General features: G+C 46.3%; 1 protein-coding gene across 2 annotated transcripts in view; it reads right to left on the bottom strand.

Annotated features, from left to right (window-relative positions):
- Window positions 1-1,026: 1,026 nt before the first annotated feature.
- LOC309557576 (lysosomal dipeptide transporter MFSD1-like) overlaps window positions 1,027-23,149 on the bottom strand; it is a 37,314-nt gene continuing 15,191 nt past the window's right edge. For both annotated transcript variants that reach the window (XM_082260363.1, XM_082260364.1), the window contains 10 exons: window positions 18,787-18,842; window positions 18,000-18,143; window positions 14,840-14,998; window positions 14,253-14,368; window positions 13,821-13,921; window positions 12,836-12,947; window positions 10,843-10,980; window positions 3,655-3,794; window positions 2,159-2,270; window positions 1,027-1,589 (listed from right to left, as the gene is read on the bottom strand). In XM_082260363.1, the coding sequence (XP_082116489.1) occupies window positions 1,473-1,589; window positions 2,159-2,270; window positions 3,655-3,794; window positions 10,843-10,980; window positions 12,836-12,947; window positions 13,821-13,921; window positions 14,253-14,368; window positions 14,840-14,998; window positions 18,000-18,143; window positions 18,787-18,842 (1,195 nt within the window). In that variant the 3' untranslated portion in view covers window positions 1,027-1,472. The remainder of the gene's footprint in view (window positions 1,590-2,158; window positions 2,271-3,654; window positions 3,795-10,842; window positions 10,981-12,835; window positions 12,948-13,820; window positions 13,922-14,252; window positions 14,369-14,839; window positions 14,999-17,999; window positions 18,144-18,786; window positions 18,843-23,149) is intronic.

Here is a 23,149-nt window from a genome sequence, read left to right as displayed (position 1 = left end):
CACTGCGTTCCTTTAACTGACAAATGCACGGTCATGCAACGCTGTACCCAAACAAATTTTATGTCTTTTTCCCCCCACAAATAGAGCTTTCTTTTGGTGGTATTTGATCACCTCTGCATTTTTATTTTTTGCACTATAAGCAAAAAAAGACCGACAATTTGAAAAAGAAACAATAGGTTTTACTTTCTGCTAGAAAACATTTCCAATAAAAAAAATGTAAAAATCATATTCCTTGATAAATTTAGGCCAATATGTATTCTGCTACATGTTTTTGGTAAAAAAAAAAAAAAAAATCCCATTGGGCATATATTGATTGGTTTGCACAAAAATTATAGCATCGACAAATTATGGAATATATGCTGGAATTTGTATTTATTTACTAGTAATGGCGGCGATCAGTGACTTAGAGGGACTGCGATATTGCGGTGGACATTCGGACACGGACACTTTTTGGGAACCAGGGACACTAATACAGTGATCAGTGCTAAAAATATGCACTGTCACTGTACTAATGACACTGACTGGGAAGGGTTAAACATCTAGGGTGATCAAAGGGTTAAATCTCTGCCTAGCCAGTGTTTTTGTGTACTGTGTGAGGTGCTTTTACTATGGGAAGTAATAGATATCATTGCTTGCTTTGCCGGGAAACAAAATCCATTACTTCCCCGCTGACAGGACGAGGTTCTGCTCTGTTTACATAGCCAGGGCTCTGTCCTGTGTTAATCATGAAGGTCGCCGGGTGCTGGGGGAAAAACTATTGGCTGGCACCCGGTGACCAACATCTGCTGTATTTATTCACAGCACGGCCAGGTCAATGTTTAAAGGTTAATGTTTCCTGAACTGTAATGTTTTTGCTGCCACCAACCTAACGAAGTCAGTGACAGTGGTGGCATGTAAACAAATTCTTGGCCACTATAGCATTTTTTACTCCTGGCTCCTAGCTATGTAGAAGTGTGCAGCCGTCCAGTCACTTTTACAAGGCACTGGCTCACGTGTGTCATTATGGTAAATGCAGCCCTGCACGTGAATGGGAGTTGTGTCTACAGTTTCCTCAATGAATACAACGGACACTTCTACAACCAGTATAGGGAAATGATAAATGTAATTTGCTGAGTATAACGATCACGGCTCTGCTTTATGTATTGTTGGTTAGAAAGGAGCTATGAGGCATTAAAGTGCACCTGTCATGTGATAACGCTGCTAGCTGCCATTGCTGGTCCTCTTCTGAAATTGCTAATTGTCTGGCTGTTTTTAGCTTCAATGCTTCAGAGTTCAATGGCCTGGACCAGCAAGGCAGCAAATGACAATCAAAAATCCTTAAACCTATACTGGTTTCCAGTCTGCGCCTTGAAAAAAAATGAAGGGTCAGCATGAATCTAGGCAACTAGCAGTTTCAGGTGATCTCTGCAATGCAACCATCGTACAGATCTCATAGCGGTTTCCTTTACGTTGGGGTTTGGTGATCCTCTAATTTAGTTGATAGAGTTGCGGTCATCCTCATCAGTCAGGATAGGTGTTCTGTCAGCATCATCTCTGGATTCGGGCTCTGTCTGAGGTCTTCTCTTTGACATCTTGTTCAGTGTGCCTCCCTGGTGACATGCAGAAAGAAGAGATCAGCGAAGGACGTAATAACACATTGTTATACTTGTCACATGAGTCATTCTACAGCAGTACAGATTGATTGCCTTAAGAGTTTCTGTTTCCAAGAAAAAGTAAACTTCCCTCAATGAAAGGTGTGTGTCACCACCATTACTGTCCCTGAGCAGTCGGCTTTTTGCACACTTGCTCTGGTACCTAAGCATGTTATCCAATGCAACTTTTCGTGATCATATACCAGTAATCTGAAGCTGAATAAAGTATTGTAGCCAGCAGCAGATTGTCACAAAAAATAACCTCAGAGCGATAAAATTGCAAGTGTGCCATGACTCTAATGCTGGCCATGTGCAATGATAAAATCAGCTGATACAATTTGACAAAACTATCATAACTTTTTAGAAATCAATTACACCAATACTTTCTTTGAATATTACACAAAATCAGTTTTCTATGCAGGGAATGCTTGCTCAACGTTCTATACAGTGATTGGTTGCTCACATCATTCTATACAGTGTTTCAGTGTTCTATGCCGTCACCGATCGGCTTTCTATGCAACTATTACCTGTTTTTTATCCACTATATTCAAGGTCACAGAGGTCACTATACAAGCAATGGTATTTGCCAACATGAATATCATCATCTGCTGCCAGCGCCACAATGGGATCTTCGCTTCACTAGAGACAAAAGGAAATCAAATAAATTAGAACAACTGAACAATTTCCACAAAGACCTTTAAAACATTGTATTTACAAACCCCCCCTTTCCCCTGATGTTTGGGTAAACTTCCTGGGCAGCACAATGGCCAAGGGGTTAGCACTTCCACCTGACAGCACTAGGATCTTTGGTTCGAATCCCAACGATGGCACAACCTGCCTGAAATTTGCATGTTCCCCCTGTGCCTGAGTGGATTTCCTCCAGGTACTCTGGTATTCTTCCCACACTCCAAAAGACACACTGGTAGGTTGATTGGCTCTTGTCTAAACTGGCCTTAGTATGTGTATGTATGAATGGGAGTTAGGGATCTTACATCAGCCCTCAAAATTTCCTGCTTGCATTTGGCAAGTGGAAATAAGCTGAAGGCGAGTGTGGAGCCACAGGGCGGGGTTGAATGGGAGCCGATTCTCCTCCCAGTGATTGGCCAGGAGAGTGTGGGGAGAGGAGAGCCGGGCGAGCCGATCTCAGAGAGAGGGGAACTCCTCCTACAACACAGATTGGATCTGAAATGCCGGCTGCTGTCAAAGTCCTGCCTCCTGAACTGGCTTCTATGATAGACAGCACGCTGGTCCAATGGCGGGAAATTGAAGTAGTGGGACGTCTATCATAGGAGCCGGTCCAGAAGGTGCGACTTTGTTTGACAGCAGCCAGCGTTTCACAGTCAGGCTATGTCACAGTGGGAGATCCTCTGTTTGATCAGGCTGGCTCTCTTCCCGATTCCTCCCTGTGATCCCGCTGCACTGATCAAGTTTTTGCCAATATTAATTTTGTAACTTAATTCTGCATAAAACATTTACTAGTGTAATTTCATGAGATACATTTATGAGGGCGTGTTTAGGGGCAGGATTAGGGGCTGGGCAGGAGGGGGGTTGGGTGGGGCAACTGGTGGTGAGTAACTCTTAAGGTCAGGCTAGTAGCTCAGGACTTGAAATTTTGAGCCCTGCCTTAGCCTGTAAGCTTCTTGGGGCAGGGACTGATGTGAAATGTACAATGTATACGTAAAGTGCTGCATAAATTGAACCGCACTATACAAGTACCTGTAACACATAAAATAAATAAATACTTCCTCTCAGCACCCATATGATACAGGTTCAGTAATTGACCTCTTCACAAACTATGCCTACTGCGTGTGTGTGTGTGTGTGTGTGTGTGTGTGTGTGTGTGTGTGTGTGTGTGTGTGTGTGTGTGTGTGTGTGTGTGTGTGTGTGTGTGTGTGTGTGTGTGTGTGTGTGTGTGTGTGTGTGTGTGTGTGTTGGCAGCGGGATTGTTAAGGGTAAGCTCCACACAGACTGATATGATGGTTCTATGTAAAACGTCAATGTTATTTATAGATTTTGGACACACCTGGATTTAGTTCCAAGGATTCTGCCAACAATAAGATTAGAAATTCCAATACCAATCATCTGCACAGAGGTAGCCAGGCCCATGGCTGTTCCGAGGGTAGCTTGTGGGACCACGAGAGGGATAGAGGGCCACATGCTGGCCTGAGGGTAGAAAACAGACATTATCAGCTGGGAAGCCAGTGAACTCAGGATGTACTACTGGTATATCACTGTCATAAAAATGAACCAACACTCTCATTTTAACATAATGCTGTACTACCAGTCTTTCTGGACCATCTAATTAATCACAACCAGGAAACAAATATTTTCTTGGAGAAATGCTGCTCCAGGTCCCCTCTTGTACCACCCAGATAACCAGCAGTCTAGAAATTGGGTCATGTAATCTCTGCAAAAGGAGTAAATCAGCCAACCCGACCTACACCTTTCACGGAGATCACATGACCTACATCCTAGTCATTTTAGAAGGATATATCCAATACAGTATGAAACTAATACTCTAACTGATCTATCTTTGCAATATTTTCAGGATCTACCTGGCTGCCTGACTGACAGCTGACTCCGCCTTTAAGCGCAACGCAGACAGCCAGAGCTAGCCACCTCCCCCTTTCCAGAGTTTAGCTTTAAAGTCATATAAAAAACATGTTTCACGATTATCTGCAATCCTTACTAACACAATCCTAAAATTCAATAATGTACACTCACCCTGGATCAAAAAACGGAATTTTTGTAAAATCTTACCTGTAAAATTCCTTTCTCTGAGTCCTCCGACAGTCGCCGCCTCTTCATATTCGTCACATATGGGGTATTAGACTTTGCTCCGAAGGAGTAGCTAGGCAACAGAATATGTTAACAATAAAGCTTTAACATATCCCACCCTCAAGGGGTGGTCCCCTCAGTCAATACCCTCCTACTTCCTGCAACCATATCTCAGTTTTAGTGGAATAGCAGTAGAGTATACATTCAAACCCCAAAAGAGGGGCGGGGGCGGCGACTGTCGGAGGACTCAGAGAAAGGAATTTTACAGGTAAGATTTTACAAAAATTCCGTTTTCTCTTACGTCCTCCGACAGTCGCCGCCTCTTCATATTCGTCACATATGGGGACGTCCCAAAGCAGTGCAAACATGAGGGGTGGGAAACGCATCCGCGCCGAAAGGCAACGCAGTCTCCACATCAAAGAAAGGAACCTTACCAAAGGAAGGAAACCAGCTGGGCAACAGCAAAAATAAGTGCTCAACAGGAGCAACAACCCAGGAAAAGACAAAAAAACCAGGGGATACAAAAAAGCTATCCCAACAGCCAGGAGTCCCCAATAAGGGACCCTATGGAACAGCCGCACTAAGAACCTTGCGGCCAAAGGAAGCATCCGCCGATGCCTGAACATCTACTTTGTAGAATTTTGTGAAAGTGTGTACGGTCGACCAAGTCGCCGCCTTACACACCTGGGCTACAGAAGCCCCATGACGGCAGGCCCAAGACGTACTCAGTGATCTAGTAGAGTGCGCCTTCACAGGCACAGGGGGAACCTTCCCCTGCAAGGCATAGGCCTGTTCAATGGTCTGCCTGATCCATTTGGCAATGGTAGAGGCGGAAGCCGCCATGCCCTTCCGAGGACCCTCTGGAAGAACAAACAAGGAGTCAGTCTTACGAAAAGACTCAGTCGATTTAAGGTAAACCCTTATCGCCCGAACAACATCCAGAGAGTGCAATCTCACCTCCTTTGGATGTTTAGGCTTCGTGCACAACGAAGGCAAAACAATATCCTCGTTAAGATGGAATTCCGAAACTCGTTTCGGTAGAAAAGAAGGATTAGGTCGCAAGACCACCTTATCCAAATGAACAACCAGGTACGGAGACTTGCAGGACAAAGCCGCCAGTTCCGACACTCTGCGAGCCGAAGTGATCGCCACCAAAAAGGCGACCTTTTTGGACAACATAGACAACGAGATCTCCCTGATCTGTTCAAAAGGAGCACGTTGTAACACAGACAGAACTAGATTCAAGTCCCAAGGGGGCAAAGGATCCCTCCTAGGAGGAACCAGATGCCGCACACCCTGAATAAAAGTGCCAACCAAGGAGTTGGAAGCCACGGGACGTTGAAATAGAACGGCCAGCGCCGACACCTGACCCTTAATCGTAGCCAGCGCCAAACGCTGATCGACACCCGTCTGAAGGAAAGACAGCACACGGGAAACCGAGTACGTGCGGGGTGAAAACCCCCTGGACTCACACCAGGCAAAATAGGCCTTCCAAGTACGGTAATAAACCTTCCCCGAGGAAGACTTCCTCGCGTTGATCAAAGTATGAACGACCTCTGGAGAGAGACCCTTCTCCTTCAGGACCTCGGTCTCAACAGCCAGGCCGTCAAAGCCAGCGACTGTAAAGCAGGATGGTAAATCGGTCCTTGAGACAGTAGATCGTCTCGAAGAGGCAGACGCCAAGGAGCGTCGACCGCCAGATTCACGAGGTCTGCGTACCAGGACCGGCGAGGCCAGTCCGGTGCCACAAGAATCACCGTGCTGCGTTCCGAGTGCAACCTGCGAAGGAACCTGGACAGCAACTGAATCGGTGGAAACGCGTACATCAGCCTGTACTGATGCCACGGGGCCACTAACGCGTCCGACGCGTCTGCCCGAGGGTCGCGCGTCCTTGCCACGAACCTCTTCACCTTGTAGTTGAGGCGAGACGCGAACAGGTCCACATCTGGAAGACCCCACTTCGCGCACAACAACTGGAAGACAGCCGGGTGGAGAGACCATTCCCCCTGATCCAGGGTCTGGCGACTCAGATAGTCCGCCTGCCAGTTCTCCACTCCCGGAATGTGAACCGCCGTTATCGCCGGGACATGAGTCTCGGCCCAAGACAGAATGTCGGCCACTTCTCGAGCCGCTCGGGCACTCCTGGTGCCCCCTTGGTGGTTGATGTAGGCCACCGCCGTGGCATTGTCCGTCTGCACCCGAACCGGGCAGCCCTGCAGCCGGTCCGTCCAGCGATGAAGACAGAGCCTTATCGCACGCAATTCCAGAATGTTGATCGGAAGGGAAGACTCCCCCTCCGACCAGGTCCCCTGGGCGGACAGAACGCCCAGAACACCACCCCAGCCCGACAGGCTGGCATCCGTGGTGATTATCGTCCACGAGATCGGACGAAAAGACTTGCCCCCGGACACCAACGGGGACTGGAGCCACCACAGAAGGTTTTCCCTGGTGCGATGACTCAACGAGATCTGAAGATCCAGTGATTGAGGTCGCCCGTCCCACCTGGACAGGATCTCCGCTTGGAGACCCCGCGTGTGAAACTGCGCGAAAGGAATCGCCTCGAAGGCCGAGACCATCAATCCCAGACATCTCATACCCGTCCGCAGAGACGAGTGTGGAACGTCCCTGAGGGACCTGACTTCCTCCTGAAGAGTCCTGAGTTTGTCTTCCGGCAGGAAGACCTTCGCCTGCACCGAGTCCAGTATCATTCCCAGATAGGGGAGACGAACCGACGGACTCAGTGTCGACTTTGGAACATTTATCGTCCAACCGAACTCCTGCAGAGTTTGCATTGTGACAGACAGGTCCTTCTCCAGACCCTGTCTGGTCGCAGACCGAACCAGAATGTCGTCCAGATACCCCAGGACAGAAATGCCCTGGGCTCTCAATAATGCCAGAACCGGTGCAAGCACCTTGGTGAAGACCCGCGGAGCCGAGGCGAGCCCAAAGGGCAACGCCACCAACTGGTAGTGATCCTCCGCAATGGCAAATCGAAGGTACTTCTGATGACCCTCGAATATGGGGATGTGAAGGTACGCATCCTTCAAATCGATGGAGGCCATGAATTCCCCCGGAACCAGGGCAGCCACCACCGAGCGCAGGGCTTCCATGCGGAACTTGCGAACTCGCACAGAGCGGTTCAGAGCTTTCAAGTCCAGAATCGGACGAACCTTGCCCTCCTTTCTGGGCACGGTGAACAGATTGGAATAAAACCCCCGAAATCTGTCCCGATGAGGCACCGGAACCACCACTCCCTGAGCCCTCAGGTCCCGCACCGCCAGGTGCAGATCCCGCAGGCGCTCTGGAGACAGTTGAAGATTTGAGGGAAAAAATCTGCTCTCCGGCCGAGAGAGAAACTCGATCTTGTAACCAGATCGAACGATTTCCAGAACCCATCTGTCCCTCACACGGGCCAACCAGGGCTGAAGAAAACCGAGCAAGCGTCCCCCCACCCCAAAACTGGGTGAGGGCGCCCCTTCAGGCCGAACTGTTATGGGCCGCAGGTCCGGATTGACCGGACTTCTGTTTCCCAGACCAGGGCTTCTTCTGAGAGCCTTGGCCCTTGAACGGTTTGCCCTTGTAGTGCGGCCGAAAGGCACGAAAGGACCCCTGAGGGGGCCGAAACTGAGCATGCTTCTTCCCAGAAGCCCCCTTAGCCTTGGGGAAATGGGGCAAGAGAGTGCTCTTACCCCCGGTAATCCCCTTAATCAACACATCCAGGGACTCCCCAAAAAGGCGAGACCCATCATAAGGCAGATTGGCTAAGGTTTTACGTGAAGATTGGTCCACCGACCAACATTTCAACCAAACCAGGCGGCGAGACAACACCGCCACGCTGTGCACACGCGCGGCCAACGGAATCAGGTCCAGGTCCGCATCACACAGATACATGACACCCTGGTGGATCTGATCCACCATATCCAGGGTCGCCGCCGAGGCCGAATCGGCCACTAGGACGCGCCTAAGCATCTGCGTCCAACTTGCGATCGCCTGGGCCGCCATGAGAGAAGCAAACAGAGCCTTAAGCATAGAACCCGTAACAGAATAAGTATGACGGGCAAGAGACTCCAGTCTCCTATCCGTGGCATCACGGAAAACAGGGGATCCCTCTGCAGGGATCGCAGTGGCTTTGTTCAAAACCGCAATAGCATGATCCACCGGCGGAGGCACACACCACCGTTCATCAGTGGCAGGCGAGAAAGGATAACGCAGCTTAAATTTACTTGGCACCGCAAAAGGCTTGCGCAAATCGCGCCATTGGTCCTTAACAGCGCGCTGAAAATCAGCATTGCAGGGAAAAACCTGCGGCGTCCTGCGTTTTCTCTGCGTCCCATAAGCCGCCAAGGCAGCTGGGGGACACACCTCGTCCTGCAAACGTAGCGTCTGCTTAATGGAAGCAATCAACTCATCCATGATTGCAAGCTCTTCAGGCGAGCCAGGGGGAGAATTATCAACCCCCTCAACTTCAGCCTCTACCTCAGACCCCACTAGATCAAGAGAGGAGCGGGACCCCGATAGGGGGGTCCCCGCCAGAACAGCCCCATCACCTTCACCCTCAGAATCAGAGGACAGAGCAACTCTGGGCCGTTTAGTAGATTGAGCAGCCACCAGCATTTGCACCTGTGCAGCAAGGCCAGCCACAATAGTGGCTAAATCCCCCCCTGGGGGGGAAACAGCGGTCCCCTGGCTTTCCACCAATACTGTGGGAAACTTGCCCTCCTGAGAATCCATTGCCCCTGTATGCCAGACAACCAAGGGTTAACTGCCCCCTTACAGCAAGCGCGGCAAGCGCAGCCCACCGCACCACACTCAGGCACAATGAGACCCCCACAGGGAATATACAGACTGAATACAGGCAATGGAACACAGGAATAGAAGGATAAAACCTGAGGAGACTCCGCTGCTGCTGCTGCCTCGATCGGTGCTTCCAGGAGAGAGGAAGTGATGCTGCCAGGGCGCTCTATGTAAGCCTATGGAGGCTACAAGAAAATGGCCGCCGTGCATGTAAACCATGCGGCCGGAGCGGGCGCCGGTAAAATGGCGTCGTTTGGCGCCGAAATCGCCGCTCCACAGTGCATAAAATCACACACAATATTATCCCATTATATGGATACATGTTAGATCGCCGCAGCGATCGCTGTATATGCCCCAACATGCCATTAAAAACATGCCCCACAGCACACAGCTCCTCACACTGCCCAGCCTGACATACTCAGTGTCATACAGCTCCCCCCCCCCCCTTGCAGCCCACAGCATGCAGCCGAGAGATAGGGAGACAAGCAGTGTGATTAAAGGCAGGTTACACAGTCCCAGACTGAGACCCCCCCAGACAGACAGGTCCCCACATAGATACACTTACCTCACATGGCGTGGGGAACCCGCACAGGCGAACAAGCCGCTGCACATGAGGCAGGGAGAGTCGCAATTCAAGACGCACACAATGGCGGTTCAGAAACCGCACAGCGTCCGGTGAGGTAGCCACCTCACCAATCATCCCTGCACCGAACAGGGATGGGTCGTTCACTGTGCCAGGAGCGATACCTGGCTGAACGCTCGATGGCAGACTGGGAAGCCACTGACCCACGACCTGCGACCAGGGGGATCAGCCCGAGACCCAGTCCGCATGATCCTCTTCGTCCGAAGAACTAACTAATGCTGACAAAAATAACAGCTAAGTAAAGGCAGAGAGAAAACTCAAACAAAATATCAAAAAGAAGAAAGAGTCTGGGACAAAAAGTCCCAGCACAGAGAGAGCCAGCCACTCCTGACAAGCTAGACATTAAAACTGAGATATGGTTGCAGGAAGTAGGAGGGTATTGACTGAGGGGACCACCCCTTGAGGGTGGGATATGTTAAAGCTTTATTGTTAACATATTCTGTTGCCTAGCTACTCCTTCGGAGCAAAGTCTAATACCCCATATGTGACGAATATGAAGAGGCGGCGACTGTCGGAGGACGTAAGAGAAACTAACTTTTAGTGGATTTTGACAGAAAACTAAGTCAATTACACCTTTGTCTTCCAGATCCACACTTAGGGCTGAGATCCAGCTCTCCCCAATGGGTCCTACCACCACTACCACCCAACCCTATCCCCCCTCTCTCCCTTATCTTTTAGGCCTCCTACTTGTTTTTATTCCCCCCCTTGTTTTTTCCAGTTAAGTTAAACTTCCTCTCCACTTGCCAGCAATGACACTCCACTCCACTATCTCTATTTGCTTTACACTTTGCACACTGATACCCTTACACATTGGTTGACCGGGTGATTTTAGAAACCTTTACATTGTCTAGAGCTGCCTGTCCCTGGCACTTTTTGACTTGACAGAATTTACCCTGAAATTGTCATCTGTTACTGTAACTAAATTACACCCACAAGCTTACTTAAATTGTTCGAGTGAATGGCATGCCATGATTAGGGGAACCATTATAGCCTTACCGCAGCAAAGGAATATGTCACCCCGAGCCACAGGGTAGAGACCAGCGGAGGGACGAAGGTAAAAGCCAGGAGAGCAAAAACTGGCAACGTCAGGATCGCACAGAGGACGGCCAGGATCCCTCTCATGCCCAGATAGTCCTGAAAGAGAACAACATTCTGGTATAGGCCAAGCAGCACTGGCACAGAACCTGCATGTAGAGTCAATGCAATGGCAAAAAGGTTTACCAATACCAATTCCTTTATCTCTGGTCCTGCAAAGTACATATGAAGAAGTACAGAAACTTAAAGTAGATCTATCATCATCATTTTTATTTTACAGTTCTGTGCCCTATAGCAAGAGGAATGCAGGGCTGACATCTCCCCTCCTTGAAAATGGTCAGATCCGAGACAAGCTGCAGTTTTGAATCAGCCGTCTCCTTTGTAGCTGTTGTCATATAGACCGCGGCTGGAGGAGAGGAAGGCAGGTTGGACCTCATAACGGGTTAAAAATCACTTCTACATGGTAGATGAAGAACTTTGTCCCATGTTTAGAACTACTTTGTCCCATAGGTGACAGAACTTTAAAATAAAAATTATAATCAGAGGGCAAAACAGTGGCTAAGTGGTTAGCACTTCTGCCTACAGTTCAAATACTGACCATGGCACTACCTGCCTGGAGTTTGCATGTTTTTCCAGATGCCTGCATGGGTTTCCTCCCACACTCCAACATGCTGGTAGGTTAATTGGCTCCTATCTAAATTGGCTCTAGTATGTGTACATTATGTATGAATGTGAGTTAGGGACCATAGATTGTAAGCTCCTTGAGGGCAGGGACTACTGTGAATGAAAAATGTCTATGTAAAGTGCTGTGTAAAATTGAAGGAGCTATTTACAGTAAGAACTTGTAATAGATAAAATAATGGATCTTCTTTAATGCATCCAATCACAAGTCATCTTTTGGTGCTATAACTTTAGAAACTGAATTCTGACTGGTTGCTCTAAGTTGCAGCACTGTGCCATCATTGTCATTTTCTGCACTGCTATAAAGTTTCAGAATCAATTGAAAAGTGTATGTAAACACAAAATCTTTAGCTCTGCAAGGGAAGGGTTTGAATCCCTGTCAGGGTTTTATTGCCATCTGTGTCCCATCAGGGAGGATAGCCCAGTCTATTAGTCCTGGTGATCGTTGTCTCTGGTACAGAAAATTATGTTTACATCCAATATCTTTTGCTCTGTTTCCTTCGATTTATGGTGCATCGTTTTTGGAGTTTTTTTGGAGTGGATCGTTTCAAGGGGCCTCTCTATTGCTATGAGGGTCCCCTTCGTCAAACTCTATAATGTGAGACCCAAGCTTACCTCTGGTCAGTAGGTTTTTTACCTAATGATGTTGGACAAGAGCACAAAGATCACGGTTTATTTAATGGAGAACTTAGAGGAGATCCCTGCAATTTTATGTATTGCACGTATATGAGCACCTTGGTGTTAATGGACATTTTAATGCACTAGATTTGTTGGTTTATATATACACAATGGTTTTACCATTTGGTTTTCCTCCATGCAATCAGAACATAGAAAATTGGCTAAAAATATCCTCTACCTGCGCACCCTAAAGTGAATGACTCCACACAGCACTTTGGTATTTCTATGCACTTTATTATAGTCTAATATGGTATATATTGGATTCACCCATTACTGTAGGAGCGCGGTTTGTCAATTTTGATTTTGTTCACATTTCAGGCTTTGAAGCCTTACGACCACCAGCTGCTTCATATAACTCATTTTGAGTTAATCGATTTTATTGCACATAAATTTATGTATTTTTTTGTTTAGTCATTCACTTTAGGGTGCGCAGGTAGAGGATATTTTTAGCCAATTTTCTATGTTCTGTTTGCATGGAGGAAAACCGCATGGTCCAAATATGATCCACATGCAGGTTGGGCTGTAGCCACAGTGCAGACATGACAACACAGCCGTGGATCAGAAAGCTGCATAATGGGTATTACACGACACTTACAATTAGTATCCCCACAATTGCAGATAGAACCAGAGAGCTGTCATATACAGCTCCAGCAATATAGGACGCTGTCTGCTGGTCATATCCTGGGTATTTGTCTTGAATGAATTTGCTGGTGAATTAAAGAAAACAGTGTTAGTTTTCAACAAAGAGAATCACTTACAATCTAGATTCTAGAGATATATACTGCCAGGGTTTGTACACATTTTTTCCAATAAAATTCTATGACTTCAAGTAAATATTCTTAACCTAATGTTTCATAAAATGAAATAATAATGAAATAATAATGTATACACGTTAAATAATAAGAAGAAAATCCATGTTACACCGGGCATATTTTGACTAAAATAAATGACAAACTTTGTAGTGTACAGTCATGATAGATAAGGTGCAGCCGGACTGGCATGGATGGCACAGATGCACAAATGCGGCGCTTACATCGAGGGCAGCTCTTTGTTAGGCCGAAGCAACAGTCCCACGAACAGGCAGAAAAGAGAGAAAGGCGCCACTCAGTGTAGTGTCCTAAGGAGTGGTTCACGCGTGCTCCGAAACCCCCCCCTACCCGCGCTTCATCACGTTCCTGCGGCCCTCCAGTGTGCAGGTATGCGCTTCACCGCTGCCTCGATCTGACTGAGTCCCCTGATTGGTTCTCCCCTAGTGTCATCTCCCGGCTGCTGGCCAGCCTCAGGGACGGAAACACCGTGGACCCAGGACGCCAAGCTATGAAGGTAGATGCTTACCTCCATGTATTTCTTAATATGTGTCAATAAAATTATTTATATCTGGCTACACTGAGTGGCACCTTTCTCTCTTTTCTGCATATTCGAATATACAGTGATTGTGAAACAAATTTCCATGACTTTTCCAAAACTTTGTGGGTTAAATTATTTTCCAAAACTGTTCCAGGCCAGGAAATTGCAATTTTAAAATTCCATGACTTTTCCCCAGGTTTTTCATGACGAACCCTGTACTGCACAGTATTTACCTGGCATCTGCCACAAATGGAAAGACCCCATTATAGAAGAACATGATGGTAAGGACCAGCAGCCAGTATCGTAGTGGTAAATGCCGAATGTCCTGCACTCGCTGTACGGTGAGAAGAAAAAAAATATCACATTTAATTGTTATTACTGACACCTACTAGAGCAACATCAACATGCCATCCTGAAAAGCTTAGTTCCTAGTTTAGAACTCTCCTCTGTATAAAAGTGAGTACATGTGCACCTTTCTGTTGCTTGTGTTGCAATGATGTCTGATATTTTTCATATAATACTAATGTTGGCTAGCTGGATGTGGGCTGGCACAAGACAGCGGGCCTAGGAAAAATCAGAAATAGAAATCTGGCCCTAAACATAGATGGTGCAAAGTTTTGTGGGACATCCATATAAATACCTGGATTGAAGGAACTACTACTTACAACTTTCTTGGACTCTTCTTGGATGGCTCCATCAAGACCCAACTGTTTCATGCCCACTTTATCTAATACACTGACGGTAACAGCAGAACAGAAACCCAGGACACATAAAATGGTTCCTGCAAACAAATATCTAAATAAGCACTGCAAGAAATCTCCTTTGATTAGTATGTCACAAAGCAAAGCATCTGTGCCAAAAGGGTCAAAGCAGGTGCTTTTTGATGCACGGATGGCAAGCTAAGTATGGAGAAGTGTGGACAGGGGGCCCCAGCTGGATCAGACCGGGACAGGGGGCCCCAGCTGGATCAGACCGAGACAGGGGACACCAGCTCTATAGTACTTAGAGAGGGGGCACAATTGGATAAGACTGAAGAAAGGGCACCAGCTCGAAAAGACAGAGGAGGCACTAGATGGATTAGACTGAGACAGAGGACACCTCCCTGTCCCAGCCTGACCCAGCAGCACGACCGTTGACTAGACTACGGAGCTGGAATTTGCATTTAGATACTTTATATTATGGATTTGGACAAAGAATTTACAAAAAAACGGACTAAAAAAAATTATAGGTTACCTCTAAAAAAGCTGCTCACCTCCCCAAAGGGTCCACTGGATTCCAAAGTGCTCGTCAAACCTCTGGGTGAGGAAGAAGTTAAGAACACTACCCAAACGGGAGAATGACAGGGTCAAACCAAAGGCCAGTGCCAGCTCTTTGCCTTTGAACCAGAAGGCTGTGATACGATTCTGTACAACTGAAGAAATCAAAGAAAACCTTGTTCAACATTGGAGGACATTGGGTGCAACGAAAACCATATATTGTCCATTTATACATATACAGTTACGTGAAAAATTAAGTACACCGCATAAAAATTGTTGACATCTTCAAACAAACATACTTGAATAGGCAAGCATTTGATCTTTTATTCAAACAGTGCCTACGAATGAACAGTTGCATGGACAGCCCGTTTCAAAATCCCCTTAGAAAATTTCAACAGAAATCAAATCAGAGCTTTCACTAGGTTCTATTTCCTCTTTTTGAGCCATTCTTGAATTTGCTAGCGTGCTTCTGATCATGATAATGTTGAAAGACTCATTTCAAGCTCAACTTCAACTTTTGCACAGATGGCATGTTTTTAAAGAGGAAGTAAAAAAAAAAAAAAAAAAAAAAAAAAAAAAGGAAGGAGAAAAAAAACCTGTAAAAGACAAAAGGCATAATGAGCTAGTATGCATTGCATACTAGCTCATTATGAAATACTTACCTTAAAACGAAGCCCTCGCAGTGCCGCCTGCTCAGCGACAGGGCGGCCGACATGTCCGGCGACCCTGCTTCATTGTTCGCGATTACATCACTCCTGCGCATGCACTGGGCTCTGAAGGAACGGCACGGGTGGCCGTTCCTTCAGAGCGATTGCGCCGATGATTTCATCGGCTGCATGCACTGTAAATATCTCCTAAACTGTGCATGTTTAGGAGATATTTACAGCACCTATAGGTAAGCCTTAATATAGGCTTACCTATAGGTAAATGTCACCAAAGTGGGTTTACAACCACTTTAAAGCAACTACAAACCATAACATTCCTACCACCATGCGTCACAATTGGTATCAGGTTCATCTATTGAAATACTGTCTGTGGTTTGCGGTAAATAGGTCTACTATCACTGAGACCAAACAACTATCTTTGATCAATTTTTAACATATTGTTCCAGAAGGGCTAGTTTCTGCCTATATGTTCAATGGCAAACTGTAATCTTACTCTAATATTCTTACTGTAATCTTGCCTTTTTTCGGGACAGGAAATGCTGTTTCCTAACACACTTCTCATGCAGGTTGAATTGATGCAATCCCATTTAGATTGTAGATGCATGTACTTTGACCCCAACTGTTGCAATTTACCTGAATACCCAACTATGAAATTCTGGGGTTCTTGCAGACTTTTTTTAGCAAATGTTTAGCTTAGGTCCTTGAAAAATTAGCAATTTTGTGAAAATTTACAAAACGTATAAAACATTCATTCCCCTGTAGGGAAAATAATCAAAATATTTGGCAATCTTTTTAAATCCTTTTCCAGACTCATAGGCACCCACATCTTTTTTATGAAGGGCCTAGAGAGCTATATTGATCTTGGCATGATGACGCTACACAAATGAACAGCAAAGAGAACAAACCCTAGATTTATTTATTACAGATACTTATCCTTCTCCTTATACTTACGCCATCAATTTATGCAGCGCTTTGCATGTATATTATACATTGACATCAGTCCTTGCTCTCATGGAGCTTACAATCTAAGGTCCCTAACTCACATTCATACTGTACATACACATGCTAGGGCTAATTTAGACAGGAGCCAATTAACCTACCAGCATGTCTTTAAAGAGTGGGGGGAAACCAGAGTATCCAGAGGAAAACTGCACAGTGAGAACATGCAAACTCCAAGCAGGTTGTGCCGTGGTTGTGATTTGAACCCAAGTTCTACCAGGCGGAAATGCTAACTACTTAGAAAACTGTGCTGCCTAGATATCTGAGGTTTAAATAAGACAGCTTCCACCTGCATACTCCCTAAGAGGTAATAATCATTGGCATAGATCAGATTAATTTTTTTGGGGATTTTAAGTGGTGGTAAATGTAGGGGTGTACTTGCATTTCCATATGACAAATCTACTAGCGATAGACCGAGGCCAATACATCTGGGGCCGACATGCACTTTCCCCAATATATCGGTATCGGCCCCCCGGAACTGGCTGATATTTTTGGGACGTCATTCTTCCTTCTTAGGCCGCCTCCCTCGTCTGGAGTCGGGACTAGTCTCGTGGGAGTGTATCACAGCCATACACCCACCTACAGCAGCCTGGTGCCAGCCAGCCACCCACCCACATCCACAGGCCCTGTACCAGCCAGCCAGCCACAGGCACTGTACCAGCGAGCCAGCCAGCCACAGGCCCTGTACTAGCCAGCCAGCCACAGGCCCTGTACCAGCCAGCCAGAGGCACTGTACCAGCCAGCCAGAGGCACTGTACCAGCCACCCACAGGCCCTGTGCCAGCCACCCACAGGCCCTGTGCCAGCCAGCCACCCACCACAGGGTGCCAGACAGCCAGCCACCCACCACAGGGTGCCAGACAGCCAGCCACCCACCACAGGGTGCCAGACAGCCAGCCACCCACCACAGGGTGCCAGACAGCCAGCCACCCACCACAGGGTGCCAGACATCCAGCCACCCACAGGCCCTGTACCAGCCAGCCGCCCACAGGCCCTTTACCAGGCAGCCACCCACCACAGTTGCCAGACAGCCACCCACCTCAGGGTGCCAGCAAGCCAGCCATTAAAGGATTAAACAAAAATTAACATGTTCAGTACCAGATTTGTGTTAAAAATTGTCTTTATTTTTCAAAACTTTAAATGTACAAAATATCAGCCCATACCGATACGTTGTGACCAAAATATCGTTATCGGCTCTGAATAAACCATATCAGTCTATCCCTAAAATCTACATTTCTGTTAATTTAGATCATGGAAATGAATACACATGTCAATATTATGTGTCATTTGTTCAAGTAGATCACATTTATCTTTAGGCACAATTTGAATGCAGTCAACATTTTCCATGGTGTGTATTTACTTTTTCACAGGAGTAGCTATGTTCTCCCATCATGCACCAGGAAATAAACAGGAAAAAATGTCACCAAAGCAATTTTTTTATTCTGCATTTAAAGAACAATACCAGATCTTGGGAGAGATTTATAGCACCTTACTTGTCAGTGATCCATTCCCAGAGCCAAACAACAAGCGTCCAGTTAACATCAGAGGCAGCAAGTAGGGGGTTCCTTTAAAGTGTGATCCCAGTGCAAAAATGGAGGAGCCCAGTACGGTCAGGAAGGAAAAGAGGAAGAGCCCGACTGGCAAAATAAATCAAAAGCATGCATTTTTAAAAACATTTTTGTCTCTTTTATAACCCTACACATTCAGCTATTGTTTCAGTTAGTAAATGCAATAAAATCTGATTATTAAATTCTTTCATAAATTTTTTGTTTATGGTCTCCTATATTCGAACAAGCATTCAATAGGTCTATTCAGTCCTGGAGCAGAGTGAGGGATCAGCAGATTTCAGGAACATCTACCATGCATTAATTCTTAGAATATTCAAATTAAAGTCGGAACTCCAGGCATACAGCTCATACACTTGAATTACATATACAGGAGTGGATATACTTGTAAGGCTTCGTGATTCTGTTTATTCAGTTTGTAGATTTACATAGATCTGCCACACAGCGCAGCCAGGTTGGTGGGTGGGGGTAACACAGCTAGGTCTGTGATTGGAAAGTTAAAATGCTACAGATGACAAATAAGCCCATGGACTGGCAATTTCCTCCTGTCAGCACATGTGCATGCAGCACACCTGATTGGCTCTCAGTGTCCCCCAGCTATTGCAGAGTGTGTGTATGTATATATATATATATATAATTATATTATCACCATAACTGATCTTTAAATCTACTGAAGAATCCATATAAACACACAAATAAATGCTTTAGAACTCACATCTGTTCCCTAGCTTGTCGATGAGGAACCCCGCCATGATCACAACCAACGCATTGCTGAGAAAGAGAAGAAAAAAAAAAAAAAAAAAAAAAAAAAAACACAGAAAAGCTGAAATGTGGAGGAGATTTGTGAACATAATTTGCAACTATATTTGTTATGAACAAGATATAACAACTAGTTCAGAGTATAAAATGTAGGTTGCAGTCTTCTGGATATTGTGCTGTCTAGTGTGATTCAGTCTTACCCCTTCAATTACCATTCACATGTATGCAAAGGACACCATATTGTGCAAGAGTTGGCCTCCTGCTACTCCCAGTGCAGGTACATTACTGACAATTGCCCCAAATGCTTCAATGCCCCTGAACCAACATGAAAATCTATCAGATAAATCTGCTTCATGGACGTGGATTTAGGGGATACATTACAACCTGTCGCAGTGCAAACTGTGCGCTCCGAATTACATGCGATCTCTGTGATCGCACAAATGTGAACCGGCACTAATACCCAATATGAACACATGAGGTTACCCTTGACTTTATGCATACGAAAAATAAATGAAAAATGCACTCTTGTACTTAGCAACCAATCTGATTGCATTTGTTAAAGAACACCTGAAGTCCCAGTTCACACATATGCGATGCAGGAACCCTGCGAATCCACTGCGGGTTCAAGCATAGCACTCAACTCGCAGGCAGTTTACACTGCCATATGTGAATCGCTGGGTGTGTCAATCCAAAGTTAACGACACCCCCAGATCAGTTCGCATATCGCAGTGCAAACTGTCAGTTCGGACATGATTTGGATCGCATAAGGTGTGAACACCCATACGATCGATTCTGCTGCAGACCAAAAAAATAGGTCCTGTGCAACATTGGTCGGAATGCGATGCAAATTCAGCCATACAATCTGTATTGTACGCACAGATATAGCATGTGATTTGCAGAGCAGTGCACTTCGAGTCACATGTGATGTTGACATCGCTGAAGTGTGAACTGGCACGAAGTCTTGTTTTTTTAAATATTCCTTTATAGTTAAGCTGCTTAATGAGTAAAGAATTTGGCATTTTTTTTTTTTTAATTATGTTTCTGCCTTAAAAAAAAAAAAAAAAAAAAAAACTGTAGAAAGCTGCCCTGCAGTAGCACCCTAGAGATCCCTGCTGCTCCCACACAGCTCCCTGCACAATGAATTCCCCAATCAACAACACAAAGAATGAGCATTGTTTGTTAGAGTGCCGTGCAGAGGGAATGTCAGATCACTGGAGAACAAGACTGCTCTGTGGAAGAGCAACAGTCCGATCTCCTTCACGCTGCCAGCACATAATAAATTAGTAAATTCGTAAATTCTAACAGTTTTAAAGCCGAACTCCAATCCTATCTTTTTCCCACACTTGTAGCAAGACCACTCTCCAGTGTTAAAACTGATTACTCTCAATTCCACGGAAATGTAGATCTCCACATATCCCCTTGAAGCTGCAGCGACCATCTTGAGCCTGCCTTCATCTGATAAATGAATGACAACAATCATTCCCCATCTCCTACTGATCCATTCAGCCTTTGCCCACTTCTATCAGCTTTTGGCTCTTTCTGCCATCAATCATTTTTTTTTCCTGAGCATTATATGATAGAAAACATCCCCGGCATTACTTTTCACATGTATGCTCAAGCAACTGAAGTCTCCAGCACCAACTGGTCAGCAGGGAGGAACATGCACATCTAAAAGGGGATACCAGGGATGTGTTCTTTCATTTAACACTCTTGAAAGAAGATTTCAGGCAGCGTGCTGTGAAGTTTACAGGAGCCTGTCAGCCCTTTTCATCAAATTCTGAGCATTGACCAGCAATCAGAACCAGTGATGGCATCACTAGGTCTCAATAGAGGTATTTATTAAAAACAAAATTACTTGATTTGAAAAAATGCATGCTTAATCAGGGATGGGTAATGATTAAGCACAAGATGTATGTGTAAAACGCGTCTACGAGACTTCATGCTGGTGTCTTTGGTGTCTTCAATTGCAACTTTTTGGAAAAAGAGGTATGTGAAACCTATTGGAATCCCTGGATGTGCGGCTATTTCTTTTCCTACAAGTGTTCCCACGGAGGCGGGCCGGGGCCAACACTCTATTGGATATCCTATCTCCTGGCAATCACCACACACTATACACCTGGAGCAGTGTCTTTCCTTTCTTCAGTATCTTAATCAGAGATGGGGGGGGGGGGGGGGGTGGCCTTCTTGAGCCTGCCTTAATCTGATGAATGAATGACAACAATCATTATCATTCCCCAGGTCCTCCTGATCCATTCAGCCTTTGCCCACTTCTATGAGCTATTGGCTCCTTTCTACCATCAATCATTTTTTTTCTGAGCATTATAGGATAGAACACATCCCCAGCATAACTTTACACATGCATGCTCAAGCTACTGAAGTCTCCAGTACCCAGTGGTCAACAGGGAGGAGGAGCATGAACATCTAAAGGGATACCAGGGATGTGTTCTTTCATATAACACTTGTAGCACCCTCCTAGATAGGTGCTAGAGAGTGAGTATAGTTTTTGGCTTTGTCTGCCCATCAGAGGAGCAGCAGGTAAATTCTATATTGCACCCTGCTTAAAACGGAGTTCCACCCAAAAGTGGAACTTCCGCTCATTTGCTTTGCTTTCCCCCCCCCCCCACATTTGGCACCTTATAGGGGGGAGGGGGGGGGTGGGTACCTGTTTTTGACAGGTACCCTTTCCCACTTCCAGGATACAGCTCCGTCCCTGGGAATTTTGGCCCCCTCCTCCAATCCGAATGCGCAGCATGCGCAGTAGGGACTCGCCTGTGAAGCCGCAAAGCTTCACTGCCGGGGTTCCCTTACCGGCAATGGCAGCGGCAGCACCCGACAGCCTATGGAAACATCGGCTGCGGTGCTGACATCGCTGGACTCCAGGGCAGGTAAGTGTCCTAATATTAAAAGTCAGCAGCTACAGTATGTGTAGCTGCTGACTTTAAATTTTTGGAAGGGGGGGGGCAAACTCCGCTTTAACAGAGAGCAGGATCTGTGAGTTAGGTCTGCTCAGTGTGTGATTCATATGGTCTGAGGGAGTGTCCCCACTGTGTCCAATGGGGAGGCACATTGGACAGTGGAGGAAACCTGGCCAACGACACACAGGCTTTGTCACAGCCCCAGGGATTGGCACAGACAGTTTTCTCGGTGCATTGTGGGGTGGAGTATATGAAGCCAGGGGCACATGAGGTAAAAGGTTTTTGGCGGGAAGCAGAGTCCTAGGAGGGCCGCTGCCTCCTTTTCTGAAGTGGATGGTGATGTTCGCAGGCAGTCGGCCTGGTGAACCAGCATTGTAGAGCTGAACCCAAAGGTCCAGGAGAGCTGACTGAGGAGTTGGGGCACTGCGAGAATCTGGAAAGCAGTATTGTGAGTACAGAGGATCTTGCCCAGGGGTCTGCCCAGGAAGGGGACCACTCCAGGGAGTATAGTCAGTGGACGGGTGTCGGCTGGTACACAGAAAGGGGGTGCTGGGGGAGTACCCTGAAGAGAAATACATACAGGAACATTTTACCTCAGATTCATCCAGTGACAGGATGAAACAGCGGCCTTGCCACATTCTCAAGTTAAGGAGTCCTCAGAATTGTGAATAGTTCAAGGTTGGAGTATCCCACTCATCCCTTCTCCTATCCCAATATAAATAAAACAACAAAAACAACAAACCCCAGACAGATCATTGACTGAGCCAAGAAAGTAAAGTATAAGATTTCTGCATGCAGTTGCTACGGGTAACCCAGGGGAATCCAGGAAGTGTGAAATATCAGCAGCTCTTAAGGGGGCAGTGCTACACACTCTTGAAAGAAGCGTGCTTTGAAGTTTACAGGAGCCTGTCAGCCCTTTCCATCAAACTCTGAACACTGACCAGCAAGCAGACCCAGTGATGACATAGGTATTTATTACAATATTACAAACAAAATTACTTTATTTGAATAATTGCACATTTATTTGGGGTGGAATATGGGCCTCGTGGGACAAGAGAATATATAAATGCGTACATTACACAGTTTTAGTGCCGGTTCACACTTCCGCGTGTGCGGCGATCGCATGTAATATCGGAGCACACTGCTCCTTCATTACATGTGATCAGATGTGCAGTGCGAATTCAGCCATACACTTTGTATGGCTAAATTTGCACTGCACCCGAACAACTCGCACATGAGGCATTTTTTCAGCCGCATCAGGATCAAATCGCACAGTGGATCACACTTGTGTGATCCGATCCTGTGCGAACTGTCAGATCGCACTGCGATATGCGATCAAACTGGGGGTGTCGTTAACATTTCATTGACAGCCCCAGCGTATCGCATATGGCAGTGTGAACTGCC

The sequence above is a fragment of the Pelophylax lessonae genome (assembly GCF_965119305.1).
Source record: "Pelophylax lessonae genome assembly, chromosome: 6".
Taxonomy (NCBI): domain Eukaryota; kingdom Metazoa; phylum Chordata; class Amphibia; order Anura; family Ranidae; genus Pelophylax; species Pelophylax lessonae.
This window is presented reverse-complemented; position numbering and strand designations above follow the sequence as displayed.